The sequence below is a fragment of the Aquila chrysaetos genome, chromosome 8 (genome assembly GCF_900496995.4).
Source record: "Aquila chrysaetos chrysaetos chromosome 8, bAquChr1.4, whole genome shotgun sequence".
Lineage (NCBI taxonomy): Eukaryota > Metazoa > Chordata > Aves > Accipitriformes > Accipitridae > Aquila > Aquila chrysaetos.
In genome coordinates, this window is record NC_044011.1 from 40,960,974 (window position 1) to 40,984,386 (window position 23,413).

Consider the following 23,413-nt stretch of genomic DNA (forward strand, 5'->3'; position numbering starts at 1 on the left):
CTGTTTAATGTATTGAGATAGCTCCTGATACATCCAACAGTGAAAACCACCCAAATATGACCACAGTGATGCCAGAAAGACCATATGCACCCACAGGACTTCTCTTTCATAAAACTCTTACTTTAAAGCAGAAGGTGTAATTTCATTCAAAATAACTTTTGGTCTGATGTGTATTTTCCAGATCTTCTATAAACAGCCTGTCTCAAGCACAGAAGATGCCTCAGTACAGCAACACAGTTTGGAAAAGGAGGCACCCATGCAATCTGGTGCACACCAGGAGACAGAAATAGTGTGTGAGCTTCAAAAGACCAGGAGCTCCTTAACCCTTCACCCATATCTGAGTGAAAACATGTACATTTCCAACACCCTAACATGTCTGGACAAGGATTTTTCACTGATTTGCTGAGACCCAGAAAGAAGGATTATCCTGAACTCTCCATGAAATTCTAGCCAGCACACATTTTCTATAATTTCTAAGGTCAATTTCAAAGACTCAAGTAGCACAAACCTTTGGGAAGAGCAGCCCAACAATGCCCTTAACCTGCGCTGTTCTAGGCACACTGAGTTGCATTTTCCTCATCTTAATATAAACTCTTTCTTTGGTTCAGTGAATTCATCTCAAGCAGTAGCCATCTGTTTCTCTAGCCAGATTCAAGAATATAAAGGTCAGTCTTCTTCTTTCCCATCTCTTAGTCCAGACAACATTTTTGAAACCACTGAGTCTGACCACCATTCATAGACTGTTCAGGATTGTGCAAAGATTTTAGAAAGCAAGTGTCTGCAACTTTAGAAGGCTTTGGCCAGATCTTTAGAAATACTTTAGAGACATTCCTGTCATCCTGGGTGTTCAGAACAAACATAAAGAATTAAATCCTCTTCTCTGTACGCAGGTTTCTAAACACAGATCTCACACAGGAACTGCTTCTGCCATTCATTCAGAATGTCAGGATAGGGAGAACACTGTCTTCGTCTCCAGAGGGAAGAGTAGCAGGTTTTGCTCAAATCCTGGCAGTACTGCTGGGTTGAAATGACAGTTGCCTGTGCCATCCTGGCTAAACTACCACTTGTTACTGGGAGGGGAACAAGTGTCTGGTCTACTAATAGAGCAGCTCACTGGCAGACTTTCAGATGCCAGCTCAAGTGCTGGAAAGTCTGTGAAGGATGAATTTTAGAGCTGAAGGTGTGTTTCACATGTTGCCTGAATGGAAACAATAGCAAGAATTTCCAGAGTGCCCAGCTATCCAGCAGGACACGTAATTTTTGACTGAAAAGTTTTCCACATCTTTCACAGTCTTCACCCATTAACAGGAAGCGCTTACGTGTTAAACAGCAAGACCCAATTCCATTCAAACTCCCTAAATTCTTTCTACAGTTTTGATTTTTACTTGTTGTTGCACAGCCAATAGCTCTCATGCTCCATTCCAGAGACATACAACTTTCAGTACAGGATGAAGTAATTCTTACCTGTGCCTATATATACTGGCATTTTATTAATTTAGTGTTGCACTTTAGAGTCCCTTTGGAAGAGCTTAGTAGATGCAAATGTATGATCTCTTTAAACAGTTCATGAAGCCAGCAGCACCACTCACATGTGAAAGACAGTTATGCTCAGTAGTTTGTTGCAACCTAATAATAACTAACCTTGAGTCTCCTCCCAAGAAACCGGGCCTAGGTGGGCAAATGGCAAGAAATGCATGTCTGACATCTTTTTATCTGTGTAGAACAAGAGTTATTTAATTTGCGAAGAACAAAAGCCTGATGATTCCATTTTCCCTTTTAATACAAGAAAACTTTTCCTTCTATTGATCTTTTGCCAAGACATATCCTTGCTGTCAGACAGTGATCTCACTTGTGCCACCCATCTGCCAGATAGGGATATTTCTGTGTGTGGTATCCAAGTGTGCTTCCTTCAAACAGTAATTTTGCCTGTCACTTTCAAAACACCACACACAAGCATTCTCCCTGTAATTAATCTGTTTTCCACCTATACCTCCTTTAAATCTTATCTCCTGTTTGTAAAAATCCTGGAATTACTCACTATACCTTCCACATCCACAGTGGCAGTTCTGTGCACCCTTTTTATGTTCAGAAATCTGAAGATGATATCTGTTCCTTAAACAAATTCAACATCATTGCAGGCAGCAACTACTCCAGAAGTCTAGCAGGTAGAAATTAATGTAAAATGAATCTTGCTAGAATGTGTTTCTTTGAATCAACAGTCAGACATCCACACCCCAAAATGTCACTGCCATCTGAAGTCAGGTTGCTGCTTCAGGGATAATTTCTGGCACTTTTCCAAGATGTTTTAGTGCCTCTGCATTTTCCCCAATCTGATATTTTGAGGCCTTTTTCTCACACGGGCAGTGTTTCTATACAAGCATACAGGCAAAAAGCTGAGCCACAAGAGATCTTTTAGTGTAAACGGCCAGTACTTGGGAGCACATGATTCACCCTGAATTATCAAATGGTTCCACTACACCCAAACGTCTAAGGTCTGTCAAAACAAGTTGCACTGAGACATTCCCTGATGCTTCAGGAAAGAAAAGAAGCATTGTTCCTTATTTAGCAGAATGCAGTCACTAGCCCTGTACAGACAGGGAAAAGAAGCTTCGTGGAGACACTGAGCACACAGTATGACTGAACAGTGCTTTCTGCAGGCAAGAACCTTTTGTATGAAGAAAAGGGGAAGGGACACCCAGTGAGGTTGCCTGGTCCAGGATGAAGGGCACATTTAAGACACAGACTGTTCCTCACTCTGCCAATGACTTGCTGTGAATTTTGCAGCCAACTTTACCTTTGTGTGCCTCAGTTTCTAGCTATAAAGCAGCTGTACTAATTTTTATGTTCCTTGTAAAATGCTTTGATAACAATAAATCTTTGACTGTTACTGTGCAAATGCACTGTAATACACCCTGCCAAAGGACAGCCACTGCTCTGCAACCAAGTAACAGCCTGGCTTAGACATACAGTGAACCTCAAGCAGGGATTGAATCCTAACTGCTCAACTCCTAATCCTATATAACAGCAAATACATCCTTCCCTTGCTGATAGTCCTATTGCTGGCCAGGCACAAGGGCTTTGAGAAAAATTGATAAGAATTCCTGCTAGTGCAAGCATTTGTCGGCTAAAGTACATCTCCATGTAAATCCAGGTGTGGGAAACCCCAGCTGTGTTTTCTGATGTCCATACTTGAGGCTTAGCAGAATCACAATGCAGCAGCTGCCCAGCCTCTTGCAGACCAGACAGGCAACCTGGCAAGGTTCAGGTGGTTCTTCAGATCCCAGCCTTTCTCACTCTGGCCAAGCCTTAAACAAGTGTGCCTGAGCATCCCATGGCTTCAACAGTGTAGAACAGATGTAAAATACTCGTGGACTCATACCAAAACAAAGCTGATGTGAAATGAGACTTGGCCCTACTATGTTGAAAACGGCAGCATCTCCGAAGAGTGTCATGTATTCAGTGAAACCCGGGCTCTGAGGGATTCAGTACTACAGGGAGCATTTAGTTACAGGCTGGTCCTAATGGGCTGAACTGGACAAGGGAGACAGGAGTCAAACCAGCTCTCTTCATAGTGAATCCTATTAGCTATAAATAGCATTCATTGCAAGGAGAGGGTGAGTGCAAGTTTCTCCTGCTAAGATCGCAGTAGCAGAGACATTTTCATCACAGATCATGGATATTACACCAAGGGGAACAGAACAGCTGCCAGAACAAGACAGTAGCAAGTCTACACTGCCAGAAAATTACTTAAACCAGAAAAGCAAACCAAAATCGAACCCAGGTCATTTACCACAGCAAGGATTCAGATATCACAGATATGATGTCATCTAATCACCTCAACTCCACAAAGAGATACAGCAAACCTTGAAGAGTGAGGGAGAGAGACTGTACATGTGGGAAATCCAGGAAATACCTATTGCAGATGCCACTCAGCTAAGAACCCACTACTTTAGGGAAAATATTACATGAAGCACTTGGTGAGGGGGCAGGCAATAAGCAGCCTACTAGGGAGAGAACACAGAGCCCTACCCGCACTGCACCACTTCCTGCGTACGTACCGCTGGGGATTAGCAGTTCTGACATAGCAAAATGCGTAGCTATTTCCCCATGTAGACAGACCCTTTTGTGGTAACCTTGCATTTCACTTTGCTGCTGTTGGGAGACCCTGATTTCAAAACAACCTCTGCTTGGGCTCGTAAAAATTTCACTCTCTGGAGAGGAGCCAATCCCAGGCCTGTTGTTCAACATAATCTCAGAGGGAAAAAATAGCTATTTCAAATGACTCATTGCACACAAGCAACTACATAATTAAGATTGCCAGAGGAAATGATCTTCCAACTTGAAAAAGAGAAGGTATATTATTGTTAAAATACAGACACATTAATGTCTTGGAGCTGTCAGGCCCATTTCTGACACATTTCTGTGTGCCCCATCTGTTGTAAAGAACTGACAGAAGCATAAGCACAAATCTCAAGTAAACTGCATTTCCTCAAGGAGAGAGAACTTGGACACATGGACAGAGTCACCACAGGGGAGACCCTGCCCCCTATGGTTTCCTTGCATTATAAACTACTGCTGTTAGCAGCCATACATTCCCGTGCCACCATCCAGCCGTGGGACTGAATTATTTAGCTGCCTCAGAGCAGGGTAAGTCTCAATACACAGCAGGAAAACACCTTCAAGGCAGGTTAGTCCACTAATGAGAGACGGACAGGAGCTGCATGATGCCCACACAAGTAGTTTGCTGCATTTCAATATTAAACAAAAGTCATCCTGATTTAGATGTCTACAGGTGACACTGCCCACAACGTATTTTGGCCAGGGACTCTGAAAGCAAAGGGAAATACACTGGCCTGAACTTGCAATTTACAGGGCCCCTTTAGCAATCTGTGATTATGTTCATCATGGAGAAAGCATCAATCTAACAGATGATCTGTGAAGCAGAACAAGCATTAGCTGCACAAGGAACAACAATGCTGCGTTCTCCATCCACGCTCATCAGATAATGAGGCTGGCAGGGTGGCTTTCAGCCAGCAGGATGGACAGAGAGGGAAAAGAATGCAAAGGAACAAAAGAAACTTGTCTGTAGCATCTTGGTTGTATTGGGTAACTTTCCAGGCATGGATTATTGACCAAAGGTGCAATATAGAGACACACAATCAATATCCCTACAGAACTGGAATGATACCTGGCCTCTATGTCCCAAGCATGTGTAGGGTTGCACCTGAGCTCTGCACATACAACTAGGAGCTTGCTAGCAACTTACTTGTGTATGTTAATGCACAGATTTGGAAAGTACATCCTTCTATTTCAAGGTATCTAGTCACTAAAAGAGCCACCTGGCCAGAAATATGCTCTATCAAAAGAACAGACAACGAATCACCAAGGCAATTCCTTCAATACCCCAATTCACTGCTTTTATTAAATTAAGTCTGACGTTTTATCTTGAATCTGTTTTTACACCCAAACATTAGGTTTAGTAGCCACTCACTTCCAGCCTTCTAACATCAGAGTGCTATGTTGGGATCAGACACCTTGGGACACTCTTTCACATTCACAGACTTCTATAAATAAGCACCTAAGGTACAAAGAGATAGAGGAGGAAGTGTAGTTGGTGGATCAAAACAGAAGGCACAGAATTACAGGGTTTCTCGCTCATTTCCAACTGTGTCTGCGACATGATGCATGTCCTTGGCAAGTCACTTAATCTCTCTGTACCATAGGTTCTGCACTTGCAAAACTGATTTTAATTTTATTTCTGTTATAATGTGAAGTGTGTGATGTGGCAGAGATCCCAAGTGGGAGTCATGAGAGTGAATCAGTTTTTACTGTGGGAGAGGGACTTTTTTTTCCACAGCTGAGCAGTCTGTGGGTAAAACCAGACAGTCAGGGTGGGGCTAGCACTGAATGCAAAACTGTTCTTTGCTCCCATTATTAATTATGTTATTAATATACAGGTTACTATTAGCTTATGCCTGAGAAGGATCTGCTGCCCTCAAGCACAGGAAGTGTAAACCTCAGCTAAACCAACACCTTTGCTAGCTAAAAATGAGACTGAGATACTCTGTGGAGCAGGGGATGGAGCATTTACACAGTTACACAGAGCAATCAAAGGAGACCTGTGGCTGGTATGAAGCTGTGAGGCTCAAGTTTCATACCCACTTTGTTTGCCCTGTGATGACTGGTGCTGTTAAGCCCAAGAGGGATGTTCCATTTTCTGTGAAGAATGGAGTATGGGGCAGAACAGTCAGGTGGGAGCTGAGCTTTGCAAGGACGAAGAACACTGAACACAAACAAAAACAAGCTATGCGCTCTAAGAAAGAATAAAACACACCAAGAGACTATCCCTGCCACCAGGTGAGAAACCAAATAGCAGCCACTGTTTGGTTTCAGCACAAGCCCCCACAATTTTCCTTCCTTTTCAGCTTACAGACAGGAAATCATGCTCCAGCATGGTCTGCACGATGCACAGCCAGGCAGTGGCTGCCCTGGCATTTTGTACTGAGTCTATAGAGAGTCCAACGGAACTAAGTTTTGTGCACCCTAAAGAGGGAAGCCAACGGCAATCTGCACTCTCCATGCAGTTACAGGATTCCCATCTCTGGAATTTCTTAGTACTTCTCACTCCTTATTTTATGATTTATTAGTCTCCCTAACAGCAGAATAAGCACATGAAGAACACTTTAAAGATTATATTTTCCTGATCAAGACGAATTTCAGTCCCCAAGAGATTCAACCTACAGAACAAGATGGGGGGAAAAAACCAGCCAGCCTGCTCTTTGTCAGCCTCTCCCAAAAAAAGTGCATCCACAAAGCTGATTTACAGGCTTTCCAACAGCCTTCAGACATAGAGACTTCATATACTTGGGAGAGGAGTCAATTCTATAAAATAAACTGTGCTCCATAACCTTGCTGCAGTTTACATTATTTACCAGTACAACAGTAAAGCGCTGCAAAGAGAATAAAAACTCCAAGCTAAAAATACCAGCTGTAAAACAGCCACAAACTCTTCAAAAAACTATCGATTTGCAGACCCCTGGCTAAGCTGCCCAGTATGCCCTTCTGTTAGTAAGCAGCAATCCCGCCCTGAAATCTTGCTCGTTTTTCTCCTCTGTTCCTCAAAGCACTCAGAGCACTGGGACACATAACAGTTCCTGAGAGATGCTGCACAAAAGCATGCTGCCTTGCCCCGGAAAGGTCTGTGTGAGACTTGGGACATGCATTTACCTCCGTAAAGCCCTCCTGAAGAACATCCAGTAAATTCCCCCTGGCCAAACAAGCGAGCATTCTCCACAAGCCCACCGACAGGCGAGGGTCTCAGAGGACACAGGGCAGAGCCGCCAGCTCTGGGCACGACCTCTTCCTCCTCCTCCCAAAGACAAAGAGTTGGAGCTCATCAGGAACCGCATTCATAGTCCCATATGTGCAGCCTGTTACTGCACACTGATAGTTGAGCCAAAGTCAAGGCTTGCACTGGGCATGCTCGAGAGGGAGCTGCTGGGGGAGTAGCGGGAGAGATGTCATACCGTTCCTATAGAAACGCGTCAGCTTACAAGATGCAGGCCCAGGACTGAGTTGGGGAAACATCTGAAACCCATTTCCAGCAGTCGTACTCACACAAAACCTGCTGCGTAAAAGAGATTTTCAAACCCACCAAACACAGCAAGCCCTGTATGGCGTGGGGGCAGGGAGAGAGTCAAAGAACAGCAAATAGCAGATGCCTTGCTTAGCTAGAAAAGCAAAAAGCAAGATTGTAAGAGCTGCCAGCTTTAACTCTCAGCGGTCATTCTGCAGCCCCGAAGAAACAGCAGCGTTGTCAGCAACCTGGTAGAGACAGGAAGCTGCAAACCAGGCCACAACACAGCTAGTAACATTTGCACAGTACTCGGCCCTGCTCTAGCTGCCCTAGCAATGAAGCCAAAAGAAGAAAAAAGACAGAAAACTTTCAAACTAGAATTAAATACAATGCCCAGCAAATTTTCTAAATCAATAATAACTGCATTCATTCCAGAAACAAGTATCAAATATCTCCAGGCAATCTCTCAAACTTCATCTCACCTTACAGGAAATGCCCAGAAAAAGAAAAAAAAAGAAAAATCTCTCAGAATGGATGAAGACTGCTTCTGCCAGGGGCTCTGGCTGCCAGTCCACAGAGCAACACTGCAAGTACTGCCCAGTGATATCAGACTGTGCCTTCAGATTTCAAACTATCTGGCCAAGCATTTCTAAGTGAGAGAGACATTTAAAAACAAACATGATTTTCTGCCTAAGTATTGAAGCATCTGGAGGAAAAAGCACTTGCATAATTTTACCATTTTACCCTGCCACATGTGGAGATGCAGCTAAAATACAGAAAGACAAAGCAACAGGTAATTTCCCTCTGTAACCAACCCAGGTAACCCCAAAAGGAGTCAGCCCCCATGCCTCTATGACATGTTTTAAATTATTTATTCATGTTTGCCTTCCCTACTTTTCATAATTCAGTGGGAATTGAGATTTTAATGTTTTCATTAATTGTAATATGACATCTGTGAAGCAAAACAACAGATTACTGCAAGGCTTTGCATAAAGTCTTGTAAGCTGGCAATGCTGATGGTCAGTACCTTGACACAGTTTACTTCTGAGACTCAAAATGCCATTAAATAGACAGCAATAAATATTTACCCCCATTGTTTGTGATGCAATCAAGTAGCTTATGGCTTTGCAATTTCAATAAAATTTCACAGAAAAACTGAATAAGTGGTTTCCCCATCAGACAGAAAGTGTCCTAATTTAGAAAAAAAAACAAAACCCACCACCAACAAAACACACTCTGAGTCTTTTCTGTGGACTTTATAATGCTATTCTTGACTAGTAATCTCAAAGAAAAAGTTATATTTATTATCTGTTTTTCAGTGCTACATAGTAAACATACATTCATAGAAGACCACTAATATTAACAGGTAAGGATGCTGAGGTCATCCCTCCCTACTTCAATTTCTGGAGAAAAAAAAATTAACTCCAGATGTACTGAAGTAAAATCAAATGCACTCTGAATACACAGAGAGGTTGCAGATGGCTGCTAGGTGTTCTCTGATTGTTTTCATAATTTTTTTAATGAATTTGAGAGCAGATTAAATATTTTATGCTCATAATCCCTACAAGCTCTGGATATTCACCCTTGTCCTTTGAGGAGCAGAGAAGCCAAAGGCAGGCAGTCCCTAGCCACAGACTTTATACTGGAGACATAACCCAAATTTACAGGATTGAAAAATGAAATAAAAATAAGAATAAACAGTTAATCTGTTGAAACAGCATAAAAATGCAAAGCACAAACAGGATTTAAATGTAAAATGTACTGTTTAAATCATGATAAGATGATACACTGAGAACACCAGTTCATTTATCATGGTCCACCTCAGTGGCATTTAGTAGGTGCCCTGTTGCATTAGTGATAGGCAACAATGAAGCGCTTTTAACACTTGTACTGTCAGGACTACAACACATTTGGGCAACAGCAGGATATAGAGACTGCCATTAAGTCACTGCTTGCAGTGCAACCTGCATTTGTCCATAGAGCTTGTATGTTAAGTCTTGGCAGGCATCCCTAGTTTGTCAGGGATGCAGACTGGCATTGTTCAGAAGTGGGACATGGCTATTTGATCATCTAAACTCAAACCAATTCCAGGGTCCCTGTACAAGCTCTCTGTGGCACCACCCCCAGTTACAGATTAGCAGTCATATGAAATATATAACATATCCTTCAATCATAGTGTGCTGCACATGCCATTGCATAGCAGGACACGTTACACAGTGTGATGGTGAGGGGGCTGTCAGCCACATGGATTGAGCAGCTGGCTTTGCATATAAATCACACAAAAAGTCCTGGACTTCCTTTCAGAAGCATAGTGATGGATCTATATATGTATACCAGATAAAATAGCCAAATGTCATCTAGAGAAGGGCACTTTCTCCTAGGCCAACCAAATACAGCAAAGGACAAAAAAACCCCATGTAGTTAGTAGTACCGGGAAGCATTTCTCTCACCCCTACTCCCTATACCCACATTTCCTGGCACAAATCAGAGGACCTAAAGCCAGAGGTGTCACCCATAGGACAGTAGTACCATCCCTGAGAAATGCAGAAATACTATCTCAGCTGAACATATTGGGGGAACTGTGAAGAAGTTGGTTTCGCTTGGAAAGACTATTTAAGCCAGAAGCCCTACTCTGCCTGCCTTTTTGGATCAACCAAGAAAGTTGGGACTGAAGTCTGAAATTCAGGTGGTTACTTTCAGTCCCATAACCCTGTTATAGAGCTTCTACCTACTAGAACACCAATACAGCAAAAGGCAAAGTGTTCTCATTATACATGCCATGTTCAGGTACAGGCCTGCTCGCAGTATGTTTTCCATCAGAGATTTTGTCATCAAAGATTTGCTTCTACATGGGGTTTCTTATCTTTGAAACAGAACTGCCTCACTTTGACGTTGTCAGAAAATAGAAACTAGGCCATTTCTGACGGTTAGACTGAGAGGCAGAGCATGCTGAGCCATTCTTCTGTTTATTGTGGTAACACAAATGTATCTTGGGTGTATGTGTGTGCTGAAAATACCTTTTACATATTAAATGCTAGTTCTCCCATCTTTGTGTTTCACTCTTAAATGTCAAGCTTCTCGTAGCAGGCATATTTTTCTTTCAGTTTTATAACATCATAATAGATGCCTTTGAATGTTATCTTTGCACGAAGCAAACAAAACAGCCTGTCACTAAAACGAATGCTTCATAATTCTCCCGGAAGATGATTCCAAAATGAAGAGCACGGGGCAACGGTATCAAAAGGGTGTCTGCATCGACTGTTCCTGATGTGAGTGACCTTCAAAACATGTAGGATGGTAGTTTGGTTGCATTGCCCTCTCCTGGCCAGTTTCAGCATAATCCTAACCCTTGCACTTGCCCCTGTTGAATTCCGGGCAAGGTACATAACAAAGCCCTGTTACTGCTCCATTTCCTGTTGTTGTGAAGAGACTGTCGTCGTGTCACAGCAGCACCACCAGTATCAACACATAAACTTTCCTTCAAGACTTCCATCCAAGGATTTTAAGGCACTTCATCAACAGTCTCTGTTTCTCTAATTAGCTCTTGAGAAAGAGAGAAAGATCAATGGCCACAGTTCAGCTCTTGCTAATAAAATTTTGGTTGGGGAAATAACAGCAAGTGAGGCTGATTCAGAAACAAAGGCTGTAAGGCTTGTGAGGCCATGACTGCAGTAACAGCACAAAGAGCTGCCTAATGCAACTAATGCCTTTGTGTCACTGAGTGTCCCCTCCCAACCTCCCCATCAAGCATCCAGAACAGAGGTCAGACACGAAAAGGACTCCTGGAAACTCACGGAGGATGCAGCAGGCTGTGGTGTGTGTCGGGGCACCACGTCCATCAGAGTTCCCATGCTGGATGCCACAGCTCAGCTCAGTGCCAAGGGGAATGTACCAGCACTCCTTCCCCCTTGAAGCCTGAGGGAGAGAAGCAAAGGTATTCAATACAAAGGAAAGAATTTTCTTAGTGGGAGAACAGACTTACCAATGAAATGTCTGAATATAACTAAAACAAAGGAGGAAAGTTGCCACCTTCTTTCATTGCCCGTAGGAAATATATCTACGGGCTACAGTCTTAGGGCAATTTACACATTTTTGTATTTTCTTCCACGTGTAAAGTACGTCTGGTGGACAGAATTCCCCTGAAACACATGTAAAAAAGATTCCTGATTACATTGGCTTACACTGCACATAGGATCTAATTATCTCTCCTCATTTGTGGAGGGGAAATCCAAATTCAACAGAAGTCAAATATGCCAGCCAAAGCTGTACTGGTCCCTAGTGTCAAATATTCAGGGTATTACTTGATTCCGTGCATTTAGCCCAGACATCAAAGATTCATAAATAATTTTAGGAAACAATTCCACATACTGACATTTATATTTAGGAATTTTCTGGTAATCTATATTTTCTCTGCTTAGTCTTCATTTAGAAGTCCGGAGTGAAGTCTGGTGAAAGGAAGGGTGGGGGAGTTCAGAAGAGTTAACAGAATGGATAATGGCAAGATTCCTTGAGAAAGACTGAATGACAGTAGGAATTGCTGGTTTTAATAATCATTTAAAGGTGGGCAGGAGTGTAACCCTTAGGCAGATGGTCACTGTTATCTTGGTTGTGTCATCCTGGTACATCTCTGGGGACCAAAGGTCAGGGGTAGGACAGGACGGGTCACGGAGGCAGAGCCAAGGCGGGTTGCTGCATCTGCTCAGGGTGGAGGCATTTGGGGGCCTGTTCTGCAAAGCAGGGCTGAGAGCAAGTGAGCAGGGAGGCCGTGAGGTGTGGGGCAAGGACCTGAGGCCTCGTAGGGGCCATGTGGCCCCAGGTGTCTCCGGTTTGGAGCATGGGGATCCCCAAGAGCAGGCCTGGCTGGGGGAGACCAGGGTATGGGGAACAGCAGGCGCGGAGCGGGGGACTGGGGTATCGGGAACGGACCGCCATCCCCAGCAGCAGTGTGGTCCCGGGGGCTGAGGAACCCCTGGGGAAGGGGTGGCACAGGGAAAACCGAGCCCCCCCTCCCGTGGGGTGGGGTGCCCGGCCCGCCCCGCCAGGGCCCCCCGCCCTGCGGCCCTACCTGCGCCCGGCGCGGGCGGGAGGGTGCAGGCCCGGCCCGGGCCCGGCCGCGGCGCGTCGCCGCTTGCCATGGGGACGGGGGCGGGACAGGCCGGCCCCGCGCAGGCCCCGCCCGGCCGCATCGGGCCCGCCCGCAGCCGGGGCGGGCCTCAGAGCCTGGGAGCGTGGCGGGGGAGCCGGTGGTCAGCACCCAGCGGGCCGGTTGTCTGCAGTAGCGGCACGTCCCCGCCCGCCGCGGTCAGGAGAAGCTTGAGGAACCCGCCGGCCGGCCGGGCCCAGGCCACGGCTCTGCAGGCGCTCATCCGGGGCCGCGGGTGCACCCCCAGAACCCCCCCCCAGAACCCCAGTGCAGCGAGCGGGCAACGGCCTCCCCCCGAAGTGCAAAGTTATTAGTTAAAACTAAAAATTAGATCTTTAATGTTCAAGGAACGTTTGATACATTAACACTCATTTAACACCTAGACATAACAACCTCAGGAAACGCAGGAGATGCGCTGTCAGAAGCTTTTAATATTCAGTGCAAAACCAAGTCCTTTACAAAAACGCTTATTGCAGAACATGTGGCTTTCACATTTTATCTATTCAAGGCCTGGTAAACAGGCAAAACTAGTGTACTACTCCTGTTCCTATGCAGAGCATTTGATTATCTCTAAGATACGCTGTACTTCAGAAACAACACCAAGTACTAGCTAGGTATGGAAGCTGGAGCTCCTTAGGGAATAGGACATAAACTACCATTCCAGGCTTTGAGGCACTCATTAAAAGAGAGTTTCTGCTGTAGCTCCCATGCATTCAGAATACAAAAGGGCTGATCCACAAATCAACAGAACTAAGTGACGTGACTAAGTGAAAGCAAGTTCCTCTGAGCGAAACCCAGTCCTACCTATGCCTGCAGCAAAACTGGTTTAACTTGATGGATGTGCAAATGTACACCACTCAGGGCCTAGGAGCTTGACCTTAGCATCTGCGCAGCTTACTGTCCCCAGCCCCAGCTCTCCTGCTGGGTGAGGAAAAACTTCAGTACCACACACTGTGCATGCCACTGCAATAATGGGCTGTTTCACTTTAATGAAATTGGTTTTAAAAATGACCTGTTGTCTAGAAAACCTCCCATCTCCTGAACTACAGTCTGTATTTAATTATGTTTCAAAAAAAATCCAGTTTCTTCCTATGATGCAGAGCGCTTGACTAGAACTGAAGCCAGTGTCCCTTTCTAGCTCTTGTACCAGTGATTCAGTGCAAGGAGGTACACAACTGCTGCCCATCATGAACCAGATCTGGCAGCCCATCTGACAGCTGGGCTAGCAGAAGTGAGTGCTAGAGTGTCCCATGACTCCCTGACACACTCTTGTAAGTAAATCCTGTGCCCATTCAATCCTCCTCAGTCCAAAGGACAGGTTTTCATACTGGGCATGAAAAGAACTTGGAGGAGCAGAAAGAGGAATCCTTGGCACTCAAAAGAACCAGCTCTTCCAATAACATAATGCTGTACCCATTATAAATGAAGGGCCTTCTATTGCAGACCTTACAATAGCCCCACTGAGGTCAGCTGGATAGCATGGGCAAAAAAACCCTTTTCAGGTAGAAAAATATACTGTATCCATTATAAAAAAGGGGCCTTCTCCTGCAAATGTTACTCTGGCCTTACAATAACCCTGCTGAGGTCTAATGGATAGCACAGGCAAAAAGGTAGAAAAATTGTAGGATTGGTCCTCAAAACACTTCCATCTTAGCAAACACTGCCCATATCAGCTTTATTTTTCGTAATGAGCAGGAACTCCTTCATGCTTTTTAGATTTAGCTGAGCCATAATATGCAAAATTATGTATGTTTATAAAATGTACCAGCATGTCCCTTTTTAAACACTGGCAATAAACAGGTTGTCCCACGATCTACATTTAGCTATGCAGACCATTATTTAGGAACAGAATGTGCCAAGCATTGATTTAGTGCCTGAAGATACTGCTTGGAAGCCCTGTTCAACTGCCAATGCTGCAACTGCCAAATTCAGACCAGTGGCAGAAGCCTTTTGGACAATTACTATACTGCATTACTAACGCTATTTTAAATCCATAAAAAATTCTGAAAGGTGTATCTGGGAGGGTTAGCAGAAAACACCACATGGTGTGTGCTTTATGTCACTGGGTTTCATAACTAAGGCTGACAGTATGAAATAAAAAATGGAGGAAAAGTCAAAAACCCTCTCTAAAGTTGACCAGGATTCATACCCAGTACCTCAGGCATGCAGACAGCTAAGAACTGGATAACTGCCCTAAATATAGGCAGTGGCTCTTAAGTGGCTGCCTTGCAGTTAAATTGTGAAATTTCCTTATTTAATTTCCAGTCAGAGCCAAGAGCTCACTACTCATTTCTGTGCATGTTGGGGTAGGGATGCATATCTGTACAGCCCTTCAGTGAAATAAATTGTTCTGTATCCCTCAGTTAATTGTGCATTCCTGGCCTTGGTTTTAGTGTGCTGTGCATAGTTATAGAACACTGCTTTTTGAGAAAAGGGGATGCACATAGTGCATGACTGCAGTTACAGTGGCAGGTGTTGGAGGAAGACGTTGCAGTAGATACTGTTAAAGGTTTCATGCCATTTCTTCACAGTGTCATCCACATGTCATTCTGCACATTGCAGAATTTTCTTAACATTGACATAAAATCCTGTGGCAACATCTTCCTTGTCCCTTGAATCCTGTATGCCATGTTCCCAAATCCATCTGCAGAGCAGCAGTCAGCTGGTCCTGTGCCACAGCAGGAACTTTCTCACTGAAGCTCTGAGCTGTGGTTTTAGCCTTCATCAGCCAAGGAGCAGCTCTGCCTTCTCACAGTGCTGAGAAGAGATGGGTTGCCAGCTTCAGAGCCAACTCTTCCAAGGTGAAGAGGTGTTTTTTGTCAGCAGAATCAGATAGGAAACTACTCATCGTATGAGAATAAATATGTCTGTGTCCTCCGAAGAGAAATGCAGGCGGAAGACACAGCCTCTCTGCACTTTCTCAGGGAGACTTGATGTGTCCATGAGGTTATCTTGCATCTACAGCATCTCTAAGTCTGTGAAATCCTTTTGCTGCTGAAGGAGGAGGGGACCACCAAGCCTTTTATACCAGGGTCCCATTCTTACTGTCATATTTCAGCCTGGGCCGAGGGAAGTTGAGGGTGGCATACTCTGTGGCATTCTGCATTTGTAAGTTCTTCACCTCTGCTGCAGAGCGCTCCCGGACCTTGGTGAACACTTGGATGTCTGCGTAATGAATGCTGTCATCCTGCTTCACGCTCTTGGGCTTACTGACGGTGGCGTAGACAGGAAACTCCAGGACATCTTCGTACGTTGGACCCTTTGGGGAGAAAGAGTTCTGGAAGGTCAGCTCCCAGGGCTGCTGCCACAGATGCCTTCCCCAGACCAGTAAGAGTCACCCTGCACACTGTTCCCAGCACCATCCAGCCCTCTGACACCTCAGGCTCTGAGAGAGATTTCATCCTACTGCTTCCACTGCACTTTAGAGGAAAAAAATGGGCCCGCATCACTGTGCAGCAATGCACATTGTTCCCACAAGCCATTAAAGCCTATACAGGATGAGACGATTCATGGCTCTGAATAAGCTGCCCCATGTCCTCCCAACCCACCTATCCTAGGAAGTGGTGGTCAGCGCTGTCTTCTCAATACACAGTTAGGAAAACAACTCTGGGAAACTGTTTACCTTCCTGCCAGGCTGATTCTGTTGGCTCTCATGTCTCACATTAGTTCCTGAAAAAGAAACACCAGTGGATCAGGTTAACACAACTGTTTATTGTTCCACCTTTGAATGCAGAAATGCAGCATCTGGCCCATGGGCTCTACCCACTGGACACAAATCAAATTTCCACATCATCTGACACCCTCAACCCTAATGCTGTCTCTGAGGCCTGCCTCCAAGAACAAAGCCTGGGCTCATTTCTTTGGAAAAAATAAGGTTTCCCAGGATGACAACATGCTGTGGACCGCAATGTTCTTGGCAGAACCTAGGAGGACAGACACAGCACAGAGAACTTCCTTGTCAGCCCCTTGGAGAAGTCAGATCCAGTTTTAACTTTGTTATTTCCTTTGCTGCCTGGCAAACTTATTCTGCCCAGCACGGTCCAAAGGCCACAGGGCTACTTAGGGAATGCACTTTATTCTGGGAGACTGATGTCAGATGGATGTTTGCAGCTCTTACAGGAGTTTGATGCAGCTTCTGCTATGCTGCCACTTGAGAGTACTCACATGTGTTTTGATGTGACACTCTGGTATTTGAAAGATACTGCTGAAGTCCCTTCCCTCCCCCTTGCCAAGCCCCATAGCACATCACACCGCTTGCTTTAAGTTTTAAAGAAATCTTGCCTCTTGCTTCTACCAAACTTCTCTTGAGGAAGGTTAGGTACAAAAGAGTATAGGAGGGGACCTCAGCCTCAGGGATCCAATTCACAGTCAGCACTGACTGATGTCAGCTAACCAGGGGCTCAGTCACTCTACCTCTTCTTGTCCTCTAAAACGTTTTCACAAATCCTTACCTTGCTTTTCTTTCTTTCTTTTAAAAGGCGAAGGGCAATTCCTGAAATCAGAGAGAGATGTCAGCCCTGAGAAGCCTCAGCCTCTGCTCTCATAACATGCAAACCGAAATGCACCACCCCAGGGTACCACATCTGTGGGTAATGAGAAAGGCCCAAGAAGTGTCTTAGAGAAGAGCTATGGAGCCAAGCCAAAACCTGAGCAACTCTTGCAGGGAGAATGTCCAAAGGGGAGATGTGGGGATGTGTTTCCTTCTTCTGTGACACACCTACCATACCCCACAGACACCCCCAAGTCTCGTTGCCTTTCAGCCCTGCCTGGCTGTCCAATATGCATATGCATCAGAGTGAATCAGAACAGATTTCACTGTAGTTTGGCAACTACATTTCCACAGCTGTATGATCAAGGACGCAGGGTGCAGGGCATGATCTCAATTGGCATGAAACCCTTCTCTTAGGGCGAGATGCTCTGATAGCCCTCTACCCTGCACTTTGGCCACCTTGCCCAAGGAGCAGCTGTGCACAGACCTTGTGCTAATTTAGTGTTTCAGACGGTTTTCCTGTTCTCAGTTTTCCACTTAAAACACAACCAAACCAAACAAGCTATGCACTTAATAAAAGCCAAGCTAAACCCTGATCTCCGCTGTACCTGTGTGACCAGAAAGAGACAAGCCAAACACAACTATGTTCCAGCCATGGAATGAAGAGGAGCCAAATTCATTCCAGCTGTTAACAATAGAGCCAGGAGCTGAGCTCCTGCAGGCTGGTGCTGGCAGGGGTGCACAGGCTGTCTGGCAGAGCACAGACATGTCACATTCTGGGCCAGATGCATGAAGGAAATGTTATCGTTGCATTGCGCTCGGAGGGCTGGAGGAGAGCACGTGCCAGCCCTTGTATGGCTCCTCCTGCGTACGCATGTCCATCTGGTGCTGGCCGCCGACCAACACAGCATGCAGCTGAGGGTCTCACACCGGTCTGTGTCTCTGCTGCAGCACAGGCAAAAGCTGAAAGTGGGCAGCTAGCACTTTTAATGGGGCTATAGAGTTACCAGATGGTTCCCAAGTAACATTGTATGTCCCGCAGCATGTGCATTTGCCAGACGGTCCTGCCACAGGCAGGAACAATGCAGTGCCTGAGGCAGGGCTCTGCCTTTGCTGGCTTTTAGAGGCAGCTTCAGTGGGCGAGTGAGCAGGACAGCGTGTGTAGTAATGCCTCTGGCACTGTAATGGCAAAACAAAAAAAGCATGAATGCAGGCAAAGAACTTGGAGACCTTCAAAATGGTCAGTAATGATTAACCAGACTTGCTAGACCTGGGAAGTCAAAGACAGCTTTGGGGAAGGCAAGGTGGCCGTGTGCCTGTGCAAAAGGATCCAACACTGCTTCTCGTGACTCTGCTGTGTGCTGCCCCACAGAGGCACCAATGGCCCTTCAGTCCTTGACAGACAAAATCTGGGGGGCTGCCCCCAGGAGTTAGGGGCCTAGCTTACAGCAGCACTGCTTTGTCTTGCAGTGGTTCTCAGCTTCCTCCTCCACTGTCTCTATGAGCTTGCAGGGTCTCCAGGGCCCTCCTTGCCAGGGCTTGTGTGCTAGAGCACTTTGCTGCTTTACAGCATTCAGGCAGTTGTACAATGTAATTAAAATAGCACCATTTGAAGCAAGATCAGCAGGGTCCCCATCCTCTTTCCTGTGAGGTAGGCTGCAGTATCAGCTTTCCAAGCTGCTCTTGCTTGTTTTGGTTGCCTTTCTTTGTAGAGAGAGCATTAGCAGCCAGTGTGTAGGCTGGAGCTATTCTGAGGCTGTCTGCAGGCTAATCACACCCAGGCAGGAGACGGCATCTCCCAGCCTCAGATCTGTGGTAATTAGAACGGATGTGGCAAGGGAAACAAGAGCAGGGCAAACCTCTCCCCTCGTCTCAAAACCAGGTCAAACATGTTGTAACTAACTCACAGCCTGCTAGAAGCACATTGTACTCCACATGACAGCACGCTATATTGCTCCTATATTGCTTCCTCCCCTTTCCCCATGTCAATGCCAGCCTGATTTCTGCCCTACAAAAGCCTGCTTCACAGTGGGTCCTAAATTTGGGCATCTTTTGCTGTCCATGCACACCAGAGGCCCTGAGTACTAAACCAAGTGGTGAGAATACCTGGGGCCTGCCCTCCGCAGGACCATATTTGCAGAAGTACCCAGACCTGAGGGCACGCTTTCCTTCATCAGTAGCTTTCTTCTGTGAATAAATTTGCTGTAATGGCTTTTCTTTAAAGACTTCAGGAACCTCCTCAGTCTCTTGCTCTTTGCTCTGTCTCCCTTAGGGCTCATGCTTTGGTAGGGATCATGACAAGGATCTTCCGTCCGGGAGAAGGTGGGTGCCTACCCCCTCTGAGCCCTTTTGTAAGTCTCAGCTCTACTTAGGAAGCCCAGCTCTTTGCTGACACAGCTGTGGTGCTGAGAAAATCAGAAATAAAAGCAGTATAGGTGCCTGGAAACACCTGTACTAAAATTAAGTACCATTTTTTTCCCTCTGTCACCAAGGCAAAGCTATGAATAATGCAAACTTCTGCAGTGGGGCTTCAGTGCACCAGTCTGCTCTTGATTGTGGTCCTCTGTAGGTGTCTCCCAAGCCCACGTTACTAACAGCACGTTCCCATTTGCCTTCCTCTCTCCTTGCTCAGAGCCTGTTTGAATAGCTTGTACAGCATGGGGACAGCCTGGGAGCCTGAGCCCTTCTTCACCCATGTGTTTCCATGTACAGGACAGGGGATGATGCTCCTGGGGAGAGAGCTCTGCTTTCTCCTTGCTGCACAGCAAGGAGATGTTAGCACTTGAGTTCCACAGGGGTACTGGGGTCAAAAGGGTCTTTGGCCAGAGATTTGTCCTCTGTTGCAGGAATCTGCCAGAAGGTAGTAGTGACACCACCAGCAGAAATACCACCCCAGATTCTTACTTTCCATGCAGCCTCTGGGAGAAAATCAAGCGGGACACAGGAGTCCTGGTCGAGTAGCCTTGGGGGAGCAGAATTTGATATTGCCCCAGAGAAGCCAGCGTGCCACCACGTTGCTCCGAAAGCTGCTCTGCTGCCTGGCCCTGCATACATGAGTGACCTTCAGATTCTGGTTTATACTTCCTTGTGGAGGCAGAAGTGTTTGTGCATCGCCTGGCACTGTCTGGACATGAAAGTGCCACCACAGCATATGCTGTAATGGTGGTGTTTGTACTCCGGAGTCTCTGGCTTTGCCAGTCTGCGCTGTGGCACGGCTCTCCCTGCCACGCAGCATCAGTAGCATGCTGGGCAACTGCAGCTCTGCTCAAGGGAACCAGCCTGTGCCCCAGGCATTCCGTGATCAGGCCCTTGTCCGCTGCAGTAATGAAGCTGATGCCCTGGGTGCCTCATTTACCCTCTGCCACAGGGTAGAGGAAGTAGAAAATGGGACTTTGGGGGGGGGGGACATGTCAAGAACCAGCCTTCCACCTCCCACCTCCAGGTCCTATTCCTAAATCCCAAACTCCTCTGCGCTCCAGCTCAGGGCTCAGGTTGGAAGGACCTCGGTGTCCTGCACCTCCTCCTCTGCTTCAGCCACTAGGTGATGCTGTGCCTCTTGTAATTATTAAAAAGCGCTGATGAATTTCCAAGACTTTTAACAAATGCAGTGTTGGAGAGAATATCCTCGGCGCTTCATCTGACGTTCATGGGTCTCCCCCTTGTACCACGCTCAGAGCCGAAAATATTTCCACTTGGCACCAAACGATGCTCCGCTGTGCCCTTTTTCTGTAAGCAGGAGGTCCGGGGCACAACATGAGCCAGGAGGGATTAAACTGTCATCCTCCCTCCCAGGGAGAAAGAGCAACAACATCTGAAAAACGTGGCCAGGATTTCCCAAGTGCAAATAAAGTCCAGACAGGCGCAGGCAGGGAGAGGGGCCGGAGGAGCTGAGAGAGCAGGATGGGGTAGCTGACCCACCAGCCCCCAGTGCCACCACCACTGCCCCAGGGCCCCCTCCCTGCAGTATGCCAAGGGGACACCTTACGGTGTCTACCTGGCCGGAGACCACCGGGGCAAGGACAGGGATTTTAACTAGATCCTTCCTAGAACTGAGCTATTCTCAGCTGCTGGCATGGCTGCGGGAACCCAAGCTGCCAGTCCCAGGAGGTGCCACAGCTCTGGGCTGAGAGACGGGAGCAAAAGAGCCCCTTCGCCTCCCCCCACGATGCCTTTGGCAGGCAGGGGCTGCCCCAGCCTCCCGCCCCCGCCGGCACCTGCACAGCAGTGACCCAGGGCCCCTGCTCGCTTGCTCTCCGTTTCTGTGTGAGCTGGCAAGGTGCAGGGCTGAGAGCAAGGCAGGAGCCCTGGCGAACCCAGCACCGGGAAGCAAAGCTTGCAAAGTCCACTCAAACTTCCGCTCGGGCTGCCCGGAGTTTCGTTCGCCATCCCCGTACCTGGCGGATGCCGTACTCACCACGGTCGCCCGCAGCTGCAGAGATTGCCCATGTCGCTCCTTCCTCCATGAAGCAGAAGCGTTTTCTGGACAGGGAGAGCTTGTATTTCCTGGTTCCTGCTCGGCCCCTGGCTATTCCAAGGGAGTGTCTGGCAGTGTCGGATTTCTCTCCATCGCTGCAGTGACTCTCTGCTAGGCCCGTGCGTGCCATCTACCGGAGGGCTTGCCCTGGGCTCTCAGTGCCCCCGGGCCTGCGCTCACCTCTTGCTACTCAGGGCGGAGAGGGCAAGGAAGCAGCGAGCCGCCAGGCCTCAGCCCTGGGGCTAAAATTATGATTTGCACAGCGGGTGTCCCTCCGCTATCCCTCTCTCCCACCAGCGCCGTCCTGCTGATGCCAGCAGTGATGCAAAAGAGGATGGAGGAGGGACTTCAAATGTTCCTGAACAAAGGGAAAAACACCAGGGTCGGAGCAGTCAGTGCTGTTCCTGCTGTTCATCATTGCCTCTCAAGCAGGATGTCAGAAAAATGTGTGGCATGGGCTGGCATCATCCGGGGAGGAGAGTGTATCTTCTTGGGAAGGAGGTGATGCCCCACTGAAGGTGAGAGCAGGCTTGCAGGTCTACTCTCAGCTGAGCTCTAGCGCTGCTGCTTCTGCTGCAGGCAGAAAGGCATATGCAACCTCAGGGACGTTACTGAGAACCCATTTTTTGTAAAGCTACCTAGATGAAAGTGTACAGATTTGTGCTTTTGAGAATGACAGAATCCCATGAGGGACCTTGCATCATTAAGAACCTGCAATATAGCTCTTAAGCTCAACCCTCAGCATGTCAGACAGGAACATTAATGTGTATTTTACCTCTCTACCCCTGTTGAGAGCCCTTCAGACTGTGGCTGGTCATTCCTGGACTGAACGACAGGTAGCTGATCTCTGGCAGCTCCAAGAGAGCTGATACTCAATACTGAAAGATACCATGTTAATGTAGTCCTCAGGCAGAAACTGTGCTCCACAGCTTTGATTTGGCAGTCGGCCCCAGTACTGTGCAGGCCTGAATGCCTCATGGGATGTGCTGACAAGTGGGTAAGTTTTAATTCACGCTTCTGGTGGACTATCTCAGGAACCAGCCCTAGTCCCCAACTCCAGCTGTAGCCATGCTCTCACCCAGGCTTACAGCACCATTTATCATCTGCCCAAGTGCAGAGCAAAGCTTGTACCTTTCCAAAGGTGGCAGGAGGAGAAAGGTTCTGCTTTGGAACTCCAAAACTGCTCCTCAGCATGTGGCTGGAGAAATTGCACAGCTCAGCCTGCACCACAGCACACCGGGGAGAATTTAGGATCAGATTTGTGCAGGCAGATGGGATTCAGTCCTCATCCCAACAGGACCATGTTCTCAGGGTCCTGCAAAGACGGGGTGGTCTCAGGAGTCTGTCCCTGCTTGGGAAGTTGCAGACTGTGTGTCTCTGGGTTCGCCACAGACACTGTTGATTTAGTGACCCAGTGTCTGTTTTGATTTCTGGGATAACTTGGGCTTTGTTCCTTTGTGGAGAAGAAAAAAAAAAAAAAAGGCTGGGAGACTGTTCCCATCAGCCCCTTTCACAAATACTGGAGCTGCTGGTTTGAGGTCCACCAGAGAAACAGAAAGGCATCAAAAACATTGGCAGAGCTGGAGAGCATTTGGCTGCCATTCTGCATTCCCTCCTCAGTCTGTGTCTGCAGGGATGAAAGAGAGCATGGCTTCCAGTGCTCCTGCTCAGCAAACCGATCAGGCTATTTTGTGCAAAGCCTGCCAGGGTGCAGAGGAACAGTGCAGTGGC

General features: G+C 46.9%; 2 protein-coding genes across 4 annotated transcripts in view; both read right to left on the reverse strand.

The window, feature by feature from the left end:
• DIXDC1 (DIX domain containing 1) overlaps positions 1-21,722 on the reverse strand; it is a 54,510-nt gene extending 32,788 nt beyond the window's left edge. The window contains exons 1-2 of one of the 3 annotated variants that reach the window (XM_030022541.2): positions 21,623-21,722; positions 11,371-11,491 (exon numbers count right to left, since the gene is read on the reverse strand). In XM_030022541.2, coding sequence (XP_029878401.1) covers positions 11,371-11,427 — 57 coding nt within the window. In that variant the 5' untranslated portion in view covers positions 11,428-11,491; positions 21,623-21,722. Of the gene's footprint in view, positions 1-7,227; positions 7,462-11,370; positions 11,492-12,641; positions 12,726-21,622 lie in introns of those variants that run through there. The other 2 variants (XM_030022543.2, XM_030022540.2) reach the window with 2 other exon arrangements.
• Positions 13,131-21,420, reverse strand: C8H11orf52 (chromosome 8 C11orf52 homolog). Its single transcript, XM_030022545.2, has 4 exons — positions 19,315-21,420; positions 17,171-17,211; positions 16,342-16,388; positions 13,131-15,978 (listed from the first exon to the last, which is right to left on the reverse strand). Exons 1-4 carry the CDS (start codon positions 19,485-19,487, stop codon positions 15,742-15,744), a joined length of 498 nt encoding a protein of 165 aa, XP_029878405.1. The 5' UTR covers positions 19,488-21,420; the 3' UTR covers positions 13,131-15,741.
• Positions 21,723-23,413: the final 1,691 nt, after the last annotated feature.

Coding starts and splice junctions, on each gene's coding strand:
- C8H11orf52 (XM_030022545.2), bottom strand. CDS start 19,487: ATGAGCCCTAAGGGAGACAGAGCAAAGAGCAAGAGACTGAGGAGGTTC. Junction 16,389..17,170: donor AAGAAAGAAAGAAAAGCAAG/GTAAGGATTTGT, acceptor TTTCTTTTTCAG/GAACTAATGTGAGACATGAG. Junction 15,979..16,341: donor AGAATCAGCCTGGCAGGAAG/GTAAACAGTTTC, acceptor TTCTCCCCAAAG/GGTCCAACGTACGAAGATGT.